Consider the following 23050-nt stretch of genomic DNA (forward strand, 5'->3'; position numbering starts at 1 on the left):
CTGTCTTATGATTTCTGTGAAAGTGATCTGACTGTTTCAGATTTCCCTCTCCTCCAAGTTTGACTCTAAGGCAGGTATCTGGGATGGCATGCTTCATAGTCTTAGGCTTTAGAGAAGCTGTAGGAGGTCTTGGGAATGTGCAGTTTTAAGCTTCCTCAGAATTTAGGTATAAGTATGTTGCAGTGGTGGTATGTTTTGTGTGTGGTGTGAGTGGTTTGATTTTTAGAACAAAGGTTTTCAAATGAGCTTGATTGGACAGTGCCTTGAACAACCTGATCTTAGCTGGCCCTGCTTTGAGCAAGAATTGGACCAGAAGTTTCTTCCATTCTAAGTTACTCTATGATTGTATGTATCTTGGTTTTTTGGTATTTCAAGGTTAAAATTGAGAGAGAAGAGTTTTAAATAATCCAAATAAAAATAGCATTTTTCTGCCTTAGTCCCTCTCTATTTGTGAGTCTTTCAGCCCTCCAGTTGTCATTCACGGCAAAAGCTGCTTGAAGTTGTAAGATGAATAACAAGTTGTGGAACGTGATCAGGGTGGAACTCCTTTGGCTTAAAATCCGAAGTCTTTGCAGACTTCCTTCTTTCATGGTTTTGCATAGAACAAAGTAGGTCATATCTGTCAGTATTGGGGTTAAAACTTGGGACTTTGAGCATAATGTCAGGAGTCATTCTGCTACACCATGCTATGCCTCTCCCAAAGCTTTGCTGCTTGTTTCGTAACCTACAGCAACGGTGGTCTCTTTCTTTCCCTCTTGCCTGAGAGGGAAAAGTGCATCTCTGCTGTGACAGAAAGACAGGGACTAACCCTGGTATTTAGAATATCTGTGAAAGTAAAACTTAATTAGACAGAAGCCCCACTGATAGTTACAGTGCCGTTGGAGGTTCAAATCAGAAACTTTGCTGTTGGCACAGACTGGCGATAAATTGCTGGGATTTAGCGGTCAGGCTGGAGGGAGAGTGCTTAATGAGAGTAGTTAGACTATTAGCTATTATGGAGGGAGTAGGAGTAGGAAGAATGTCCAAGGGTGGGCTTTTCTCTTGCTGCAACAGCTATCTTGCTCTTCAGCATTGCTAGGCTTGTGTGGCTCATGGAGGATGTGTTTTTTCTTCTTTGCAGATGAGCACCGGCTACACAGTGGCAAGCTGTGTCTGATTATCCTGACATGCATAGCAGAGGTAGGTTTCTTGTGTGAAACTGTTCAGCAGATGGTGTGTTACAGGGATCTATCTGCATGCACATCCCCTGCCTCCTGTTGAGCTGGAGCTTAAGATCCACAGTGGTACTGAGTAGTGAGGACCTCAGGCACTTAATGTTTTGCTAATAAACCTGATGCAGTACTGTTAAAATTGACTTGAAACTTGAAAATTGGATCATTTTATTTGGGTTAGTCAACTCCCAGGGATGAAGAGAGAAAAGAGTGAACCTAAGCCTTTTCGCTCTTAGCTGGTGAGTGACCTTGTGCTGTGGCTTTTAGATGAGTAATGTGCTAATGGCTTTCAGCTTTGTGCTGTTCACGGTAAACATGGACAATGCCATATTCCTTCTGCCTAACAAGGATACGAGTCTGAAAAAAAGGCCCATGGTTGTAGGGTCCCTACAAGCAAGACAAGTAGCAAATCTGGTAGTAGGGTGAGAAAGCAGTATTACAGCTATGTCAGCAGCCCTGGCTGAATGTGGTCCTGTCTCATGGGAAGTATGTATTAATGACTTGACTGATGTCCTGAATAGTGATTGAGTTTGTGTGGCGTTTGCATTTTCCTTGCTTCAAAGTAAAGATCTTTCATTCTTAACAAAGAATAAAAACCAGTAATGTTGGTAGCCAGTGTAAGGATTCTGAAGTAATGTTTCTTTAGGATGCAGCCTGAAAGCTGATCATCTGCATTTCAAATATTTATAATTAAATGCTTTTGGCAGTTGAGTTCTTAGGTGGATGCATAGATAATGCAAGATAAGAAATTCTGTTTCATAGCAAGGGTGTGTTTTGTTTCTGGTATTAAGGGGAGGGTATATTTATTACCCAACCTGACAGTGCATTATCTGGAGGAATCACTTTGATTTAAAGCTGTTTGTGGAATGATCTTTGCTTGAGGTGTGGGACAGCTGATAAACGTACCTGCTAGTGCTGCGGTAACTTCTGGCATGATGGGTCCATCAAAACGTGAATATAAACCTTTGTTCACAGTCATGGGAACTTGGTGCTGGAGAACCAGCTCATGCGTTATACGGAACTTGTTAAACTCTTGACACTGTGGTGTGTGCAGTCCAGAGTTTGGATGAACAAAGGAGGAGAATGGACAATAAATTGCTAACAAAACAAGCAGTAGTGCAGACTTTAACTAAAGTGGAATTGGAATCAGGAGGGGTTTACTTTTGTGTGACTGGAGACATGGGTGGGGGCAAGAGGAGGTGACAGGTAGCTTTCTAACTGTATAGCCATACATTGGGAGCTTTACAGTGAAACGCATGTGATTTGAGAGACAAGTGTTGGTGTTTGGTGTTGGACACTTGGTTGGCTATTCATATCTCCTCCCTTTTCTTGCTCTTTTCAATAGGATCAGTATGCTAACGCTTTTCTCCATGATGACAACATGAATTTTCGAGTAAACCTGCACAGGATGGTGAGTCTTTTCCTCCAGATGGTCTGTTTTCTCTCTGGGATGAGAACACAGAGGATTTGAGTCCCTGTATGTTGAAAACTGTGTCACAGACGTCTAACCTAGATTGCTAAGGCATGTGGAAAAACTGTGAGAAATGCAGTAGTTGGGGAATGATTTTGAAATCACTCTTAGAATGCCTCACTCCTTCAAAGAACAAAGAGCTGGTTGCCCTGTTGGTGAGTTCAGAGGCCTGTGTAGTTGGGGAGGAGCTGTGTATTATGAGGTCTCTGGGGAAATCAGTGGCAGAGAGAATGTTCTGCCTTAATCTTCAAGCATTAGCTCTTATGTGATATATTAATAGCAGCTGGAGTTACACCGAGTGCTTTAATTTGGCTTATGCTTCATCCTGGGTGGGGTGATTCACCTTTAAGGAGCTTTTTCCTATAGGTATCTGTGGAGGAAGTGTCCTTACCTGGCTCATGAAGCTTTGTAGTTACAAGTAATTTGAATGGTTATCCTAACTTGATGCATTCTGTCTTCGTGGTACTGGCAAGTTCCACCTCATCTGACAGTGAAGCAGCACTTGAAAGTGTCACTAGTCCAGGAGAGAAATAAACATTTTACTTTATAGTGAGCATACTGCAAAGATGCTAGTCATTCCCACTTAACAACAACTTGCCATTCAATTAGCCTTTCTGGACTGTTACAATAAAGACCAAAGCCATTTAATACTGTACACACTGTTAAGAATGCAGATCAGACTTCTGGGTCAGGAGCAAATCAGGATGTTAACCAAAGGGGAGGAATTGCTGTGTGATTCTTTTTTTTTTTTTTTTTTCTTCCTCCTCCCTCCCCTCCACGCCCTATGATATAATAGTGCCCTCCAGTTATACAGCTAGAGAAACAAAAATCCAGTGGTCAGTGTGCTGAAAAGCAGGTACAATTTTGCTCCAGCCACAGCCTTTAGGATTAATATAGGTGAGATAGCAGATGGAGAAAAAGACAAAGGGAAGCCTGTGCTGGTGGTATTATTTCCATGAAAAATACAGTAATACAGAGAATGTCACTTCAGGCTTCTGCTGACTACTTTTCATCTTTTTGTGTGTTTGAAGCCAATGAGACATAGGAAAAAAGCAGCAGACAAGAACCTGCCCTGTCGCCCGCTGGTGTGTGCAGTGCTTGGTGAGTATTGTTAGAGTAGGTGTGTGCTTGTGGTTCCCGAAGAATCTTTTGTTCTGCAATAGAAATAGGAGATTTATGGATTAAGAGGAGGGGTGGATGGACTTGAAAGGAGGGCAGTTAGGTACTAAAGGTATTTCCAGCAGTGGACTGTCCATCTCTATACACGTTTGCCTCACAGAGAAATTAAATCCAAGATTGCTGCTCTGTATCATTAAATCCTATATACATTTACAGTAAGTTTTGCAGAAGCTTGTTGTCCCCTCTTATCTGAATTAGTAACAGTAGGGAGGGCAGTTGATTAATAAATTCAGTCCTTTAGGTGAGTGTGGTAACAGTTAGTCACAAGTACTTTGTAGATGATACGATGAGGGCAAACCTGTGGAAAGGACACATGTTTGTGAATGTGTTTGCTGGGCATTTAGCCTTTTCTGAGCAAAAACCCAATGGGAATGTTAGTAGCTAGGGTTGGTTTTGCCTGTGGATATGGAGGCGTAGTTGAAAGCTTTTCATGCAGCACATGATTAAATTGTGACACTTATTGGTGTGGGAGGCCAAAAGCATAAATGGGTGCAGAAATGGACGGAGCCTGGATCCCTAAATGACTCTTAAGCCTGATGATATGGAAACAGTCTCAGACTCCAGCATTTTCAAACAGGTGATTGTTGAAGCCAAGACACAACAGCTGCGTGAAGAATCTTTCTAGACTTACCAGATTTCATGCACTCTTGCCCTAGAGTGTTTTTAGTCACTATTGAGTCATATTGCTGGGCTATTAGAGCCCTAGGAGGTTACATCTCATAGTTGTTACCGCTGGCATGGGTTAAGCATTTTATGCTGAAGTTGTGTTGGGCAGAGAACACGCACACACATGCAATTAGCATTTATTAGCTGAACCATGGTAACTTATCTCTTTCAATTGTATTTCTATACTCTTTGCCTCTTATCCTCATATTGGGAGCCCTCAAATGTTAAGAGACATTCTCCTTTTTTTTTTTTTTTTTCCCCTGAACAAGTCTGAAGCAGAAGCTTAGCTAATGTTGAGATCAAGCTAGGTTTACTTGCTTCAGAATTTATTTTAGGGAAAAACAGGTGTTCTCTACAATGTCTTCTCTTTAAGTAAACATCTAGGTTGTGCATTGTTTCTGGTAAGAATGATTTTTGGAAATGTGCTTCTCAATGGAATTTTCCATTAGTGACAAGGCTTGAAATAAGAGAACAACTCTAAGCACCAGAATTCATGGTGTGTTTTTTAGTTGACAAATAGTGGGGGAAAGCATATGGGGAAGCAGTGTCTCAAAGCAAATTACATTATGTGCCCTCAGTTTCCAGTAGTTTTTTAATTCCAGAGAATGTCTAATGCTCTTTAAAACAAACAAACAAACAAAGTGACATTTCTCTCATCTAAGTAGGACTATTGTCTGGTAGAGGTAGGTAGGTGGGGTAGTTTGACTTCCTCTTTGTTGTCTACTAGACTAACCATAGGTAGCTCAATACTTAGTTTATCATTTTCTTTTCTGTCAGATTTGATGGTGGAATTCATCGTAACACACATGATGAAAGAATTTCCTATGGATCTCTATGTGTAAGTGTCTGTGGGGTGACTTGTGATTTCATTTGAAGTTTGAATTTGGGTGGAACTCTCGTCATAGAGCAATCTTCCAGCTGAAATAACACATTGTGGCTGGTAGGGAGCAGGATGGCTTTTCACGAACTCTTCTAGCAACTTTTTCTACTTCTAAAATGCTCTGTGTGCCAGAAAATTGAAAGTGAAATGAATTTCCACCTTTCAGACCGATTTCCTAATCTATTTGATCAAACACAAAGAGCTTTTCAATCTGAAAAAAGTTTCATAACACAGAGTCATTGCAAGAATCCCCACTTCCCAGAAGATGAGTCTTGGTGTAGAAACTGAAAAGACAGTTTTGAAAAACCAAGGATGACTGACATGAGACCTGGAAGGCAATGTGCAGAGTGGGAGAGAGGTTTAAGCCTGAAATAGCTTGCTAGGCAGCAAGGGGTAAAACTTAGCAATGGGGAAAAGGAGAGAAGAGAACAGGGTTACACATGAGCACTCCGTGTGTCCCAGGAGGCCCCTAGAATGCTTTGTTCTGCTTTAGCCTGGAGGGCAGAAATAGGATTTAGGCAGATCATTGGCTTTGCTCTGACTGTTTGTACAGTACTGAATTTCCCCAAGGCTTGAGCAGCACTGTATTCTGTAGAAGAGATAAAGATACATAGGCTGTTTGCCCTTAAGGTAACTTTTCAGCATGTTCTGATTTTGCCCAAATAACCCTGCAACTATAGTGCCTTTGCAAGGGTTGTACAGTTCAATTATGAGTTTGTGAGAAATTATTTTTTAATGACAATTACAGAATTAGTTGTAGATGGGTGTAGTGCATTGGAATTTCACAAGAAAGGTGTGAAATGCCTTGGGCTCGAAAGTAAGGTCTAGAAACCCTGTGAGAGTGAAAATAATGAGCAGTACCAGCCATCAGTGGACATCTGTATCCATTCATTTTGGCATGTTTGTGCAGTACTTTCATTACACTCCTGTCTGAAACCATCCCATAGCAGACGCAGTTATTGCAGACAAAGTGGGTGTTCTGAATGCACAACTAGTGTCATACTTCTCTGCAATACATTTAAAAGGTGACAATATGAAGCTGCTCAAGGGAGGGCATATTAATATTTAAAAGAGAAATCCAGGTTGCTTTGACCAAGCGTGTGTTTTGTCCATTATGTGTATTATGAATCCTCAGCACAAAGCTAAAAAACAAAGACACCCCGCCAGGATGGATAACTTCATAACTAAAGCAGTTTCATAACTAAAGCAGTGTGGTTTGGGAGTCTATAGGCTGGTAGCTGGTGCTCTGGCTCTTTAGGCAGGGGTACTAGGACTGTTACGCCCCTCCTCATCCCTTTTCTTCCATGCCTTGATTTCACCCAGAAAACTGTATGCTACTGTATACAACCACAAGGTTTCAGTGCTGTGTCTGCAGAGTATTTTGCATTAACAGCTACTGTAATTATAAAGAAATGTTTTAGCCCTTGTCAGCTTCTCTCTGGTTAAAGTTGGGGTTTTTTTGTAGTGGCCAATTTTAGTCTTACAGCCAAGCAAATATGTAGGTGGAACAGTACTGGGCATTGTCTGGTACCAGCAACATCAGAAATAGCAGGTGTCTCCTCAGAGCGATTGCGGTTCCTGATCTAAGACAGCTGTGTGTATCCTAGCTGATTTGCTTCTTGGTTGAATTTATGAGAATCCAATTTGAGATAGCTGAGCATCACATTAAGTACTCTATTATAAATGGTTTTACCTTTGTCTAAAGTTAGTTTCAGTGCTTACCCCATTGTGGTATTTTTGGGATAATCTAAGAGTCTGAAAAGAATAATGTATACTTTCTGCATATTATTTCTTAAGGCTTTTTAAAGCCTTGTTTTGAATTCTTCACCCCATTTTGAATAACTTCCATGCAGATTTTTTAAAATTTGATATCTCTGTGTTTGTCTGATATGTGGTGTCTTTTCAGAGGGATGTTGATATTAATGAGATAATGTGGTTTTTGAGAACTGAGGATTTGGGGAAAAGGAATTTTTCCTTTTAGAAGTCTTCCTTCTGTTTTTTCTAAATGTCAATAACTAAAAATAGCTTGGTCTAACAAATTCAAATTCACATATATTTTCTGTCTTGTCGTTAATGATAGCTAGTGCTAGAGAATTTACTCATTATGTTGTATATTTAGTTCTGATGTAATTTGTGAAGAATGTGCACCTAAGAGTTTGTATGAACACTAGATGCTATAGAGACTTACAGAATTTGGAGACTTCACAAGTATACTTAGCTGTATGTTGGGGGATTTCAGAACTTGTAGGTTGTAGGTGTATTGCTTTATTTGTTTAAGGAGACTGGAAAATTGGACAAATATTTTTACTTTTTTATGTAATTAAACTGCATGCCTCAGTCAAACTAAAAATCCTGTGGTTGGTTTGATGCTGTCATTTCCTTTAGCCTCATCATTTGGTCCAAAGAAACTGAAAAGCTCCATTGTGTCCAGATTTTACAAAATCTGAGCATAGTATCTCATACATATGGAGCCTGCAAGTTAAGTAACTCCTTTTGTGGAGCTTATGAGATCCTCAGGTAAGGGCAGCAAAGAGTGGGAAGTATTAATTAAATATAAACAACCAACTTGCATTTGTAATCAGTCCAATTGTGTTGAGCTTAAACTGGCATACAGGCCCCTTCGTCTTGTCTCATCTGGTTCTTTCTTGCGGGTGTTGCTTCCCTTTAGGACCCCAAAACCGTGAGTCCCATCTGATAGGCTTTGAGTTTGTCTATTTCCCTGCTGTTGATTTCAGAGACATTTCCAGGTTTGATGTAGAATTGCTGGGAAATGCAATGTAATTAATCCTCTGCCCTCTCTTTTCCAGACGGTGCATTCAGATTGTGCACAAGCTGCTGTGCTACCAGAAGAAATGCAGAGTGAGGCTTCATTACACCTGGAGGGAGCTCTGGTCAGGTACTTTGCATCTGCAGAGACAGTCAAATATGAAGAGCCCAGAGTGGGTGGCTGGTGGCTGTGACTGTTCCGTTGCTACAGGGTTAAACAGCAAGCAGCAATTCTGTTAAAGCATCTTTATTTTGCTTCTTAGTTGCTACATGCAAATTATCTCTTTTGGAAAGCCAGGTCATTATCATAATGGTAGCTAATTTACTTTCTTGTCTGGCCATGATCACCATGGTATCCACATGTCTTGGTTCTTCTGTTTTATTACCTGAGTCCCTCTTCACCTGATTGGAGAAATCAAGTAATGTTTTATGCAGTACTGTTTCTCTCTCAGATATTTGTGAGTAGAAAGTACCTCTTGGTTAAAGGGAGGTGGACCTTACTTACCCTTTTTACTGCAAGAGATGGATACACATAGAATAGTGTGTGCAGCTCCTTCTGAAGAGAGCAACTGAGAAATGTCAGTGGGAGGGAGGAGAGGCTTTTAACTCTGACTTTTGCATTGATGATACATAGTCTAGTTCATGCCATTGATATCCTGAGATAGATAAGTATTATGGGATTTGACTTGTAATCTACTGGACGTAGCTTTGTAGAACTGTTTTATGATGCAGTCATTGTGTGGGAGGCCTGAGGAAGGGGGTAGCAGAATGGATGATGAGACCTAACAGGCTTCTTTCGTGAATATGGTGTGTGCTTCTCCTCTATCTTACAAGCAGTGAAGTAGCTCAGCTAGGAAAGTACAGCTAATCCCCTAGCTGTTGTGGCTTAAACAAGAGGTTTATAAAAATTCAGGGGAACGTGGCCCTAATTGTGTATTCCTGGAGCTGTGCTTGAGACCTAGGATAAGTGACTTGGCTGGTGTAATGCAACTCCCATCAGAAATTGGAGAGAGGAGGACTTTTGAAAAAGGTGGTGATGAGCGGTTTGTGAAGCTGTTCTCAATTAACACTGAGTGCTTCCCTTCAGTAGCTTTGCACAGTTGAGTGTAGGTACAGGGAAATGAACCAACAATCTGAGTCACTTTCAGTTATTAAATTTTCACCTTGTGTGACATGTGGCCCATTCAGACTTTCTAAATTATTCCTGTAGAAGGTGAAGTGCGTGCCCCTAATTAAGGGATTAGCGTTTTCTTTTTGGTGGTTTTCTTCAGAACAGACCCCCTAGAGGCATGGTGGCAGTGTAGTGCCAGTTCAGGAGAAGATCATGTACGATGTGGATGTCTATTGTGAATAGAAATTGCATCTGACAGCGTATGTGATACCTTCTCAGCATTACCAGTGAACCAGATCCATTCCTATTTGGCCAGGCTGAGCTGGGTCTTTCCAACACACTGGTGGTATGGAAGTCTCAAATATAATGCTGTTTGCTTGAAGATACTGTTCCACAGTTCAGAGAGCACGCTCTTAGGCATCTTTCAATGCGTAACTTTCCCTGTTGGGGGTGGGGGGGAGGAGGAATCAAACTCCTTGCTACTCACTGAGATTCAGTATCTTGGGATATTCTTGTTAAGCTGTCTCTAATTAGCTGGTGTTTGTATAGTGCTTTGGAAACGTAAAGTGCCTCAGAAGTATTAAGTACTGCACATGCTTTGAAAGCAAAGCAGTAAAGTAAAATGCACTCAGATTGGTCAGGTTTCTATGAAAGACCCGGAATGTCTGCACACCTGATGTAGCTGAAGAGCTCCACACTCACTGTAGAATTCTGCGTGTTTAGGGAGATCCTCTCATGCGGGAGTAAATTACAGTAAGAATGTTTCAGATATTTTTCTTATAGGATGTTGAGGTGAGCAGAGAGAATCTTCAGTAACTGCTAGGTGATTCATACAGGTTGGAAGGCCCTGGGTTGAATAATACGTGCACCTGTGAAAGGGCACATCCTGGCTGCTCCAGGTGTGTACTTCTAGAGTGCTATATGTGGCAGACTTAATGCTAATTGCCAGCCCTGTCTTGAGATATATTTCATAATTAACTCTTATCTCTGTCAAGGCTGCTCTTTGATTACCCAGAATGCTGCTGCCTTTGTTGTGAAAGAATGGCTATTTTTCTGGTCTTGATCTGTCTGACAGACAATTCCAAACCAGAGCACAGGAACTTCTGAACTTCTATCCTTTATGTGAGCATATTCCCCTTTGGGCTTTTATTTTGGATCGAAGAATTCGTTAGCACTGCTGGATGAACAGCTAAAAAGGAGCAGCTATTCACTGTAAGATCTAAGATCTCAGGTTGCCCCATCAGGCATGCTTTACAGAAGGTCTTCAAGCCCACACTTGTCTTCTTGAATGACAAGGTGTATGATGACTGAAGCAGTGCCCCTGTTGTGCAGCATGGATAATAGCAATGGAAGCCCCCAACTGAGCTGAGCGGAACAAAGAAGCTACAGGGAATTGGTGTAAAGAAGTATTGAAAGAAAGGGAAAGAATTCTACCTGGCACGTAAAAGGAGGAGAGTTGTTTCAAGCAGAAAATTGAGTGGGAGAAGAAGACAAAGGGAATACTGTGGGGTAGGTAGTCGGTATAGGGTGCGGAGGAACTGAGATAAAGGTTGTAGGTGGAAGCAGGAGCAATGTATGTAGCCTTCTGTTCACTTGATGATTCTAATGTTAGCTAGTCTCTAATTAAGGAAAGCCACTTGTGTGTCATCTGATGGATAGATGCTCTTCCTTTGTGGGTGCTTTGTCTTCACTATGGAAGGGCAGCAGCACTTTTGAGAAACCTTCTGCATTTCCTTTTTTGATTTTTTAGGTTGCAATGGTTGCAGAAAAAAGCAGTGGAGCCAGGTGTTCAGCATCTCTCAGGACACCTATCAGGCTGTTTGTGCAGTCTGTAATATTTCATAGTTTTTTTGTTATGCCACTGTGTGGTACATTGCTTACATATGATCTTACTTCTGTTGGACTTCCTTTTTCAACATCTGATCTTGAGGAAGAACAGTATTGTTACTGAGTCTTAGCTTCCCTGTTAGCTTAATTCTTTCATATTAAGTCAAGAGGCCAGGATCATGGCACTCAATACAATATAAATCTCTAGCTCTGCTGTCCAGACGACCAAGAATGTTTAGCTGATAGGGAATGATGCAGGGGTTTGAGAGCTGGAAGCACGACTAACAAAAAGGAAGATCTGTAGGTGGCAAAAGTAGTGTATATATAAGCTGGCTCTAGCTAATAGTGTGAAAATAAATGTCATATCACTAGTAGAGCTAGATTCTGGAATATCCTAAAAATAGTACTAAAGAGCAAAAAGCAATTGTAATTTGATTAGCCTATGAAAATGATTACCAAGTGCAGTTACTGATAGGTGGACCAGACATTCAGATCCAGAGATGCCTCTTGACCTTGGTTCCTCTTTAATAGACCTTTCCAGCAGATTTTTAGTTTCAGTTCAATCATCTATGGTTAGTATGTGGCTCTTCCCTTTGAGCGCTGAAGAAAATCTTCAGGTTTTTCTGCTGTGACAGTGTACCATTACTGGTAACTAGCCTGGAAATTTGGCCAAGGTCAGAAACTGTAAGGGGATATGATTGTGTTGACCTGTTCCCTTACAGACATTTAGGCCAATTGGTATTCTCCTGGATTGTTATGCCAGGCACCTTATACTTTTTAAATACTGATTTGATGAATGTCAAGTGTAAGGTGATTTGTAGAGCTGACAAAGAAACTTTAACAACCAGTTTCCTCCTCTCGGAAGCAGCATGTTATGCCCAATGTTTTTCTTAAGTTCTGCCCCTTGTCATTTGAAAATGAGGTTGATTTTGCTGGTCATAAAGGTGGGGTTTGGGTTTTAATTGTTGAACTCTTAACTAGTTTCCACAGCACTTGAGTGATGGAAGGTGCTATATATGTTGTTGTTGTCAAGCATGTATAAGCTATGCCAAAAGAGTTTTCGTGAGTCATTTAAGCTTTTTATATAAAAAGACCTAATTTCTTCAACTCTTCCCACCTCAAAATTAGTAATGCTTGAGCAATTCACTCTGAGTTTAGGGAGTACAGGTAACTTCTTTGCAGTTGCTATGGTTTGTTTTAAACAAAAGCCATATTTAAAGAAACAGGAAAGCAATTCTAACTAATATAGACTTATAATAGCAAGAGTGGATCATAAAAAATCTTAGATAATAATGAATAATGGTGAAATAGCCATTTATGAATGTAAAGTAGAATTAAAAATGAGCTTTGCCATTAGTAAGTGCTGAAGATCAGTTCTCAAATTATAACATAGGGGCTAGAGTTTCTTATCTTGTAGCTTAGTTAATTTGATAGATGCCAAATGCACTATTAAAATGAAGGTGCTTCATATGTGTAGCATTATCAAGAAGTTAATTTTTCTCTGTTCTTAGTTTAGGATTATCAAAGGATACTTATGCAATGCTACCGGACAAAACATACTTTTTTCCTTTTTGTGTACTCCTTAGATCTTTTTGTCAGTTTCTATATTTATAACATGAGGATAATATTGCTTTCAAAATATTTTTGGGTGAATGCTAAAGAGGTGAAAGGTTTCTCTGTGGAACATTTTAAAATAAAGTAGCAATATTTTTGGAGAGAGAAAAAACCCCCACTTTCACTATGTATATCACACTTGCCCTTATACACTGCATACTTAAGGTGGTGTTGTTCAGTTGCTTGTACTTTGCTTTGTTACTTCTGTGGCTGAAATACTGATTACTGATAGTATTTGTTACCTGTGGCATTTCTGGTTCTCCAACTGTTGATCAGGTCTGCTTGAGCCCTCTGATTTGTGTGGCTGAACAGATTGGAAATCAGGTGATGTTGTGTCTCCCCTTCATCTCTAATCCTGCTGTCACTGTCACATTCTGCAGCAGCTACCTGGCAAGGGAAGCTTGTCTTCTTGCAGCTCTTGTGGAGTCAGGGTTCATATACTGGTGTACCAGACAGTGTAGTTCACTGGTAAAATGCCTGATCACTAGGTGCCTTGAGAGTTTGAAAGACTGTAGAGCCACTTGGCCAGTTAGCAAATGACTTAAAGATTTTAGGGAAAAGAATTAAAGATCTAAAATTTGACCTTCTTACAAACTTGCAGAATATCTTCTGTGGCTTTAAAAAATGCTACCAAGGTTCAAGATCCAACAGCACTGTCTTCTGCATGCTTCTGAAGTCTTAAGAGTTCAGAGGAAGCAGTCAAGATCCAGCTGATGGTATAGATAAGGCTGCTGTGGTGATTTCTGTGCAGTGAAGAATTCTATGATATAGTAACAGGGGAAGAAATGTCTTTAAGCTGTGAAGGATTTGCAAGCATAAGAGAATGGTCTCTTCAGCACAGCCTCTTCAAAGGTAACTAATAAAGGTCATGTGTAGGAATAGTGTAGAAGAACAGGAGCTTGTGTGTTAAGTGTGAAATGCTTTCATAAAGTGAAATCTAGGGTGAGTACAAAGAAGGTCTTTTTGTCTCTGTTAAAGGGTCTCATGTCTATGTGCCTTTTGATAGTGGGAGGCTGGCCCAACTTTTCAAAGCTGCACATTGGAATCTCCATGTAGCTGAGAGCTCCCAGCCAGGTGCTGTATGCCATGCTGGAGATTTGGGATCTCATGAGTTGTTTGAGTACAAGGTGATGCTGGCTTTTTAAAGAGTGCCACCTCACTGAGGAATGAGGCTGGAAGTGGGAAGGATGGGCTCCCTCTGACGTTGCCAGTGGGAACACCAGGAACTGAGGGAGGAAGAGGCAAGAGCAGCATCCAGGCTGGTTAAAGGTGAGCTGCTGAGCAGGTGCAATGGGAATGGGAGTTCTGAGTTGATGGGGTGGGTAAGTCTTTGGGATCTTGACCTGGGAGAATGGAGACCCTAAGGTGAATTGGAGGTGATAGTGTGTTAGGAGGAACAGGGGGCCCTGAGTATAGGAGGTTCTAGGTGGGATGAGGTCTGGGGTTAGAGGGTTAGGGAGGGTAGGAGGTGTTACTGGATAGAAACTTTTGGGTTAGAAATCATTGCATGATCTGGAAAGTGAGCTGTTCGGCATTTTTAACTCTCAGGGATGGGACTAAATATCCTTTTCCTATTCTCTTATTTTAATGCCTTCCTGGGACCCTTCTTCAGTGTGGGAAACTGAGGAATGAGAGCTAGCATCTAGCTTAGGTGTGTATCCTGGGTATTTTGTTTTCCAGTGCTTCTTAATGTATTGTGTGCTTAAAAGAGGAAAGGATGTTTTCTTCTCAGAATGATGTTTTGACCTTTTCAGCCATGCTTATGACTTCTTTCTGTGCCAAGACGGGTATGGACAGGACTTCACGGGTCTCTTATTAGCACCCTGACGACAGAGATGCTTAGCTTTATCTCTGTTCCTTATCTTTGAAATTGAATGAAAACAGATAATATTGGCCAGGTGTTCAGTAGGAAGCCCAACAGGTTCACAAGCACTTGTGCTTGTTGACTCTAGTAAAGTTTCTGAGGAGGTGGAATAGTTCTGAAAATCTATTGGAAAGAATGTAGTTTCTTACACAAACTAAAGGCTGTAACTGTTGTGTGTCATGGAATACATAGCAGGAGTTGGCAGCCCTTAGAGTTTCCTATTTTCTTTACCGATAGGGGTGCTGGTGCTTGGTTGGACACGTGGTACTGTGTTGGCACAACCTGATACAGGAGTTCGACTGTTTGTCCTGCTAGCTATTTCAGTGAATCTAGGAAAGGGCTGAAACTGAAAGACAGTTTTATAAAATAAGTTTTGTCTGCAGTTGTGATGTATGTTGTGGGTTGATATTCATTAGTTTATTTAATTTGTACTCTGGTAGCTCTCCATGTTGCCCTAAAGAAAATGCCAGTCAAACAACTAAGCTCACTTACAGGCAGAAGACATGTGACATTCAGAAGTAAGACTGCAAGCATCTGCTTGTAGTCTTCTGCTGTCATTCTCAACTGGTGGTCTAATTTCATGTTAACCTTTCCATGTTACCTCCTTCAACCAAAGCTAAACCACTTCTGTGGTAAGAGCACACAGCCATTTGGTGAAATATACTGGTATAAATTTCCTAAAGAAGATAGTGCAAAAACTCGGTGGCTTTCCTGTAAAAGAGGATGTTCTAAATTCCCTGCACGGGGCATTTTCAGGAAGTATCTGCTTTTACTTATATTCTTCTTTAGTGTTCTATTACTTAATTCTAGTTACCTTCACTTTATTTTAACGTATTTTAATACTGATGAAGAGTTTGGCTCTGGTTGCAGATGAAGAGAAAAAGAATAATACAAGATTTGTGGATGTTATTGATAACCTAGTAAGATCAGGATGGGAATTCTTCACCAACAGAGCCTTGTTCAGATGGGCACAAAGGAAATTTAGTCATCTAACTGGACAAAAGTCTAGTAACCTTTTGGTCATCCTGCCTCAGCCTGGCAGGTCTCATCCAGATATGTAGCTCTGTCCTGCAAATTACTTTTTAAATAAAGCTAGCTAACACTGAAGAATTTGATTGTGAATCCCTAACAGTTTGCAGATCATGGTGACCTAGTGGAGATAGTGTGATAAGTTCTCCTGGGAAACAGTCCCATTGATGACAGAAGCATTACAGCCAGAGCTATTCACAGCCGTCTCTTTGTCTGCATGGGGGGGTTGCAGCATTCAGAATGCAGTGATTTATCCCTGTCCCCTTTTTGTTTTCAAGAAGCAGCACTCTTGGGTGTCTTTCTTTGCTGTCTTTCCATGTTCTCACACAATGTTTCTGCTATTTCTCCAGATGCTTCTCCTTTTCTGTTTTAAAACCCCATGCAAAAATGTGCAACCTTAACTCCCAAGACTACTATTTAATTAACAGTGTGAACCTGCACTGTCAGACAGAACAGAATTGAGCTCAATACTTCCCTTTCCTCTAAAGAGGAATGAAGCTTGTGGGTGTGTGCTTTTTTATTTTTTATTTTAAAGAAAAAAGCATATTGTTCATATGAGCTTTAGCTTAAGTTGGAAAATTTGATTTCTTTCTCACTGCTTGCTGGATTGCTATCAAGCAGTATTGCTCTAGCATCAGCAATTAGCATTTCCATTAAGCTTGCAATTTTCACACCGTTGGCTGCGGTTAGGTGGGAACAGTGAGTACTGGGGATGGAGACTATATAAAGAAAGTAAAGGATTGGAAGTGAAGTGGCCTACTCGACTGATCCTCAGAGTGATGGCTTATGCCAGCATGTGCTCCAGCCCTCTGGCAAGCTGTTGTTTCTCACTAAGAATGCAGGCTGCTTTCATGCTTGTACCCCGCGAGTCATGGGGAGAAGAGGGAACAGCTGTAGAATGCTGAGATGCTGGTGATGGGGAGCCTGCCAACAGCCGGCTGCTGTCTGCCACAGAGCTTTGGTGGCCGGGAGCAGGAATTCGGCAGCGCCTGTGGCAGCGAGCAGGGAGGCAGCGCGGGCAGCGGTTAGAGGAGACGTCCAGCCAGGTGAATAGTTACAGCTATGAGTGGGGTGCTCCCTCCTTATCAGAGCAGAGAGAAGGAGCTGAAGCATGTTGAATAGTGATGTTGACAGAGCTTTTATAGCCTCCTCTGCTCCCCTGAGAGGGGACTGCAGCAATGGTGCAACGGTCTTGTTTTCCAGCACTTTGGCTGATTGACGGGAAGCTGCAAGTGCTGTCCCTGAGTAATTGGTTCACTTGTCCAAGGATGCTGGGATAGTTTGTGCCTCAGGGGATTCTGGTGCATTAGTTTGTAATGGCAATGTAGCTATTTCTTGGACACATTTTCTATTCCTCCTGCTCTATCTGGAAACTACCTCTGTTGGTTCTCTTCTGTCAAACCCTATCTGTAGATATTAATGTCCTGCTGAGTTTGTTTTGATCACTGTTCTGCTGAACATGGCCAGATCTGCACCTTCTTAACACTCAGGTCATCTCAGTATATTGTGTTTGAGCCTTTTGCTTCCCTACTTCTGAATTTTTCTTCAAGTATATAGCATTTATTACAGGTGATTACTCTGTTCCAGGGTTTCTCCTCCTCCTCATAAGAGCACAGTGGGATATATGGTTATCCTAGCTTAGCCCTTGTGACTTCCAGTCTTTAATAGGAGAGAAGACTGGTCTGTGGTTATGGTATTCATGTTGTGAGAGTCTGTTATTTCCACACTCTGTGCTGTAGTTTCTCTCGTGTAAGCGAATGATGATGAATTTTGAAATCTGAAGAGCGTTATGAGAAAGTGTTGTTTGGCTTCTTACTTTTCAACAGGCGTTTGATGTTGACCGGTTAGAGACAGAATACTGAGGGCCTTTGGTCTGACTGGGTACAGCCAGGGCTGTTGCTCTATTTATGCTTCCAGTGCTGTTGCAAACAGAATGGTGCGTTTTTCTCATTTATGTTGGAGAAATTGAAGCACAAAAAGACCAGAGTGCTGATTCCTGAGGAGTTGAATCCAGTTTCTTCTCAGTTCCAGTCTAGTGCACTAATCCTTACCAGATCAGGTTTACCATGTGCTACAATGAGTGGTATGGACCTTGCCTTGAGAGTATGTATGTGTGAACAGGCTGGCTATAAGAGGTCCAGAGTGGTTACTGGGCTGCTGAAGCACTCGTAGGCAGAGGATTTTGCTGCAGCATAGAAGTGTTGCCCAGATGTCATTATCAGCTGCTCTGTAGTGACATGTGGGTGGGAATCCTCTTAAGGGGGCTGAGATTTGAAACACTGAAAGGAGAACACTGAATATACTCTTGGTACAATGGTAACTTCCAGAGGGAATAGGAAAATCACTGTTCTTCCCAGTGTGCCCTGAGAGATGGAGGGTAGAAAACTGGAGGATTTTTGGTAGTGTACAGGATCCTGTTAATTGATGTTATACTGCAGCTGAGGAGCTCTCACATCTCTTTCTCACTTGCTCCTTTGTTGAGGGCCATTATATGCACCATTAGAAGATTTTTGACCTGTAAGTGCAGCAGATGCGATGACAGAGGCCTCCATACTGTGCTCAACCCATCCACGCTCTCATTGATGTGTGTCTCAGGGCTGTTCTCTTCTGCTCTGTTGTGCAATAACGCATCAAAGCCTTCTGATGCTCTTGGCAGAGCCTGTGCTACATTCTGACTTGCCCAGGGGATGGTACTACTACTTTTTTTTTCCGTTTTCTCTACTTAACCTACCTCCACGCTCCTGTTGCATTACATGTGATCCAAACAGTGAACACTGAGGCACTAAATAGAACAAAACTTTGTGTGAATCCCAGATGTGCTGGGGCTGAATATACTTCTGTTTGAAACGAGGCTTACTGGGAGAGAAGGTGAGTCTGCTATGGGAGGAGGAAGAGAGGAAAGGGGGAGTGAAGGGCATCTGTCTGTAACAGGAATTACATCCTTCCTGGTAGAAGAGAAGAAGAGATGCTGGCTGCCCACAGTCTTCTTACAGAGGATTGGCTTGAAGAAGGGCTGCAAATAACTGAGCAGGAGTACTGTTGCTCCTCAGCAAACAGACTGGCCACGAGAGCTGATAAGGGCAAGTGTCTGTCCTCAAAAGCAGCTGTGTGGCAGAGGAGCTAAGAGCCTCTTTCACTGCAGTCATTTCAGTTTAAAAAGCAGTGTGGGTATCTGTAAAAGCTGGTGACGTCACTTTTCATCCTTTGGCTGTAATAATCCTTGGGAGAGAAAATTGCCTAAAAACCAGCCTGTATGCCTTACACCGCTTTCACATACAGCCAATCATATGGCTTCATGTCCGATTTAAGTGTCCACTCAACATGCTTTTCTACTTGGTTTTAAGGCTGTAAATGTAGGTGTTCAAGGCTGTGTTCTCGGTTTAAGAAGCACAGCCAGTGCACTCAGCTCAGGTCACAAAATGAGGAGCTTGCACGCAAATACCAATGGCTGCTAGTTGAGTTTAGTTACAGCCTTCTGCTTTTGTTGCTAAAGAAGTTTTAGTGACACTATTGTATTGTGAAATTATAGGTGTTTCAAGACTCACTGTAGTGGATGTATTGTGTCCTGGTAAGTGATGCCAAAGACAGGTATCTTCAGAAAAAAAAAAAGCTCTAGAGGCTGTTGCAAAAATGGTGCTGTTTTCCAGTTAATGTTAAAATAGATCTCATGCCCAAACCATCCATCACTGTTAAATCCTGGAGCACAAATTGGGATAATGTGGCTGAGCCCAAGCAATAGCCACAATTCTGTCTGCCTGTGCAGCTGAGAGATTGAACTGCTCCTCCATTGGGAAAAAACATGGATAATTTCCTGGCTAGTGTGAGAGGGCAGCCTGCAGATGGGATATGAGAGGTGAACAGTTGATTGCAGCAGGGAAAAAGTGACACATTTGGTTTGGCTTCAGTTTGCTCAGGAGAAGTAGCAGCAGTGCCCCATTGGAGCTCGGGGGCAGAGGGGCGTTCAGCCAGTTGGACCTTTGCTCTGAAGGTTTATTCAGTGTGTGTAATTGTCACTGAAGGGCACTGTGCATATGAAGCTGGATCTAAAAGTTGTTAATCCTGAAAACTCCAGGGCATAGCTGTCCTCATTTTCAGTACAGGGTCTGCTTTGCAAGAAAACTAGAGAGACAGAGGTAGCCATAGATTTAAGGGTTTGTTTTCCACAGTGTTCCTGTTTCTTAGAGCCGCTTGAACAGAGGCTGGTGCCGAATGTGCTGGTGTGGAAAAAGATAGGTTGCTCTTTGAGCATCAATGTAGTGTATATCCTAATTAGGAGCACTGCAACTTCTTTAGGAATGTGTGGTTTCCAAACAGTTGGATAAATTTGTCTGAGCTGTGCACACAGTGACAGTAAACCTGGTGAATTAGCGTTTCTGACCAGCTCTGGGCCCAGCACTGAGTTTCTTCATGTGAAGCACGTCCCTCTCCTTCCTAGTTCTTAGGGAAGGAATTTAAGTCATAGGTCGGCTGTGAGTAAGCTATGATGCAGTGCAATTCAGGTATAAAGACTGATTTCAAGCAGCGGTAATCTCTTGTCTTCTAACTGGAACAGGAAAATTAAGCATGAGCAAATTCATCACAATGACTGGAACAAATGTAGGAGCTATTGTTGGGCTAGAACAGAGCAACAGTTCTCCTTCAAGTGTTGTCACCAATATAGAGCAGTGCAAGTGCTTCAGGGTGGTATCTGAGAAATACCGCAGTGGGCAGTGGTAGGGTACTTGTCCCTGGCAGTTGGTGAGTGCTCGTGCTCTAGGCAAATGATGGTTGGACTCGTTCTCTTAAAAATGTCTCCCCATCACGGGCGGCTTTGACGTTCACTGTGTTTGGTTCTTCAGTGGTTTCTTGTCGTGCTGTGCAATCACCCACCAGCAAGGGCCTTTCAGCAGGGCCCTGGTGGAAGAGTGAGAGACAATGGGATGAACAAGAGCCTTTGCACCACTTGTTACAGGAAATCCAGAGCTCTGCTACTTTGCTTTCAGAAGCCCCAACTGCTAGTAGTTGAACAGCAGCAGCTGGTCACCAGTTGTGGTTGTGTTCACTTATGTGGCCAGGGAAGAGGTAAAACCATGCTTATAACTTAGAGACATGGCCAATAAGCTGCTGTGACACACAGGGCAGCTGTCTTCAGTCCAAGGCACTGACTGCGGGAGACTCTACTTTTTTGCTGTGGAGGCTTGGTTACCTTGGCAACCTGTTTTTAGCTGGATCTCTGCTCCGTTGGAGAGCCCATCTGTACCTGCTACTTCTTTGTTTTGAAACGGCTGTTTTACAGAAAAATATCTGACAGGAGTATTTCCAGAGCTGGATTATTGTGGAATCCAGGCTCTGCTTTTGGTCCCAGGAGTTTCAGTCTGATGATGAGGTGATGATGTTATGGGGAGTTCTGAGGCTGGAGTGAAAATGTATTAATATATCTGCTTCATGAGGTGGGCTGCTGTCATGGATGGGAGAGATGCTACTGCGGATTGTTAAATCCTGGAATAGCTCTGAAAGATGAATCACTTGCGTGTCTGGAGTTTGCAGAGGACTTTGACCATTCTGGTTTACAGTTCAGCATCAAGCCACCAGCTGGTAGATTAAACTGAAGAAGCTTCTGTCTGCGATGAGTAAATACCCACACTAGGACTGTAGGCTTCCCTTTTGGGGGCCTATGTAAACTTTTGATACTCCTGGTGAACTTCTAGTATTGGAAGGTAGTGGTTGCAGGACTGTATTCAAAATCTGACAATTTTGTTTAATTCCAGATCTTACCAGTCTCTTCACGTCTATCATTTTACTGTAGGTGTTCTGGTTTTACCTTTTGTGAATACTTTGTAATCCTGAAGGGAGTGGAGGATATATCTAAATTTTGCCCTCACCTCATTCCTGTTCTCTGTGCTTTATCTCCTCCTCTTTCATAGCCTGTACCTTTGGGCTATGATGAATGGTCTGTTCTGTATTTGCTATGGGTTTCTCCCAGACTGGAGTTGGTTTTCTTGCAGGTTGCTGGGTAGTGTGTAACGCTTATGTAATGGTGGGGGGAAGAACAGATTGACAGATTCTAGTTGTACCTATAAGAAATTGGAGTAATGACTGGTATTACTCTGTTAGATGCAGTTACCAATTAGTAGGTAATTAAGAACCTTTTTTAAAAAGTCTGTATAGCATTTCAGCTTGACTTTGCAGGTCATCTAATTCAGATGTTTTAAGTCTTGAAATCTGTTGACTTCATAGCATTTGTTCTAGGCAGACATCAGCTTTCAGTCCTGAGCAGCTATAATGCAGAAGAAAATAGCTTTATTTTTTGAAATTTTCAAGAACTAGGAAAAAACAAGATAAAGAACTTCAGTTTATTCAAGTTTATGGAATACTATTGTTTATTGTGAAGTCTGTTTAAAGCTCTTCTAGCCAACCTTTCTGTTAATTCCCACTATCACTAACTGATTTGGGGTGGCTACAGCAGGAGCTTTTATTGTTTTTTTTAAGACAAGTGTGAACAAGATCCGTAGTGTTTACCGCAACAACCCTAGATAATTGACACAATAAAGTACTCTATCCTTCCTTGTACCATTGCAGCAGCGTTGACATAGAGCTACAGAAAAGCTATGCTGTGGTTTTTTTTGTTACTTCTTTTTAAACTGCATGTATCAACAAGAGTGACAGTTTGGGGCTGACTATGCATACATCATGTTGGTGATGTAGGAAGCAGAAATGAGATAGTTGGATTCTCCAAGCCCAAAGCTCACTTCATGATCTGGCAGATAGAAAAATCTCCCCTGAACCAACTAAGCTAACAAGAGACTTACCTTGAGCCTAAGCAGATTTGATTGGGAAGTCAGTGAAGGAGAATAAATGTGGAACAGTAAAATAGCTGTCACTTACCTGTCCAGGACAGTATTTTAGCCATGAAAAAAGAAACCGACAAATCCCACATGAAAATGGATGTATTTCTGAGAGGTGAGCAGCTGACATTTAGGTTAGTTTACACTAGATAATGAAAATGCATCTGTATTTAAGTGACTTGCTGAGAATGGCTTTGCTTTTAATTTTATTTTAAAAATATGTATTATTTTCTCCTAGCTTTGATCAACTTGTTGAAGTTCCTTATGTCTAATGAGACTGTGTTGCTGGCCAAGCACAACATCTTCACCCTTGCTCTTATGGTGAGTCCAGACAAAGCAAATCCTCTTATTTCAAACAACTTAATATTGAATGAATCTTAGGAAAGAATCCAGGATTTCTGGCCTGGTAAGGAGATACCAGAGCAAGGCCACAAAGCAGAGGAGTATCATTGTGGTTGGTTTTGCTACATGTTTGAAAAGGGCAGTGCTTGAACTCACTGTAGAGTTGAAATAAACAAGTCTGTATGAGGAAAGGCTTAGTTTAATTTTCCAGGTTTGGTAATGTTTTTTTCTTGTTCTGTGGCCCTTTAAATACAAAATAATAGAAA

General features: G+C 41.7%; 1 protein-coding gene across 18 annotated transcripts in view; it reads left to right on the forward strand.

Moving 5' to 3' along the window:
* The window catches only part of ARMH3 (armadillo like helical domain containing 3), a 132891-nt gene that overhangs the window by 34773 nt on the left and 75068 nt on the right, over positions 1-23050 (forward strand). For all 18 annotated transcript variants that reach the window (XR_012629699.1, XR_012629700.1, XM_074875112.1 and 15 more), the window contains 6 exons: positions 1121-1179; positions 2557-2622; positions 3714-3783; positions 5305-5365; positions 8215-8303; positions 22681-22763. Coding sequence is in view for 16 of the 18 variants with exons in the window: in XM_074875112.1 (XP_074731213.1) it covers positions 1121-1179; positions 2557-2622; positions 3714-3783; positions 5305-5365; positions 8215-8303; positions 22681-22763 (428 nt within the window). In the remaining 2 variants the exon portion in view is untranslated. The remainder of the gene's footprint in view (positions 1-1120; positions 1180-2556; positions 2623-3713; positions 3784-5304; positions 5366-8214; positions 8304-22680; positions 22764-23050) is intronic.

This window comes from Strix uralensis, chromosome 7 (genome assembly GCF_047716275.1).
Source record: "Strix uralensis isolate ZFMK-TIS-50842 chromosome 7, bStrUra1, whole genome shotgun sequence".
Classification (NCBI taxonomy): Eukaryota; Metazoa; Chordata; class Aves; order Strigiformes; family Strigidae; genus Strix; species Strix uralensis.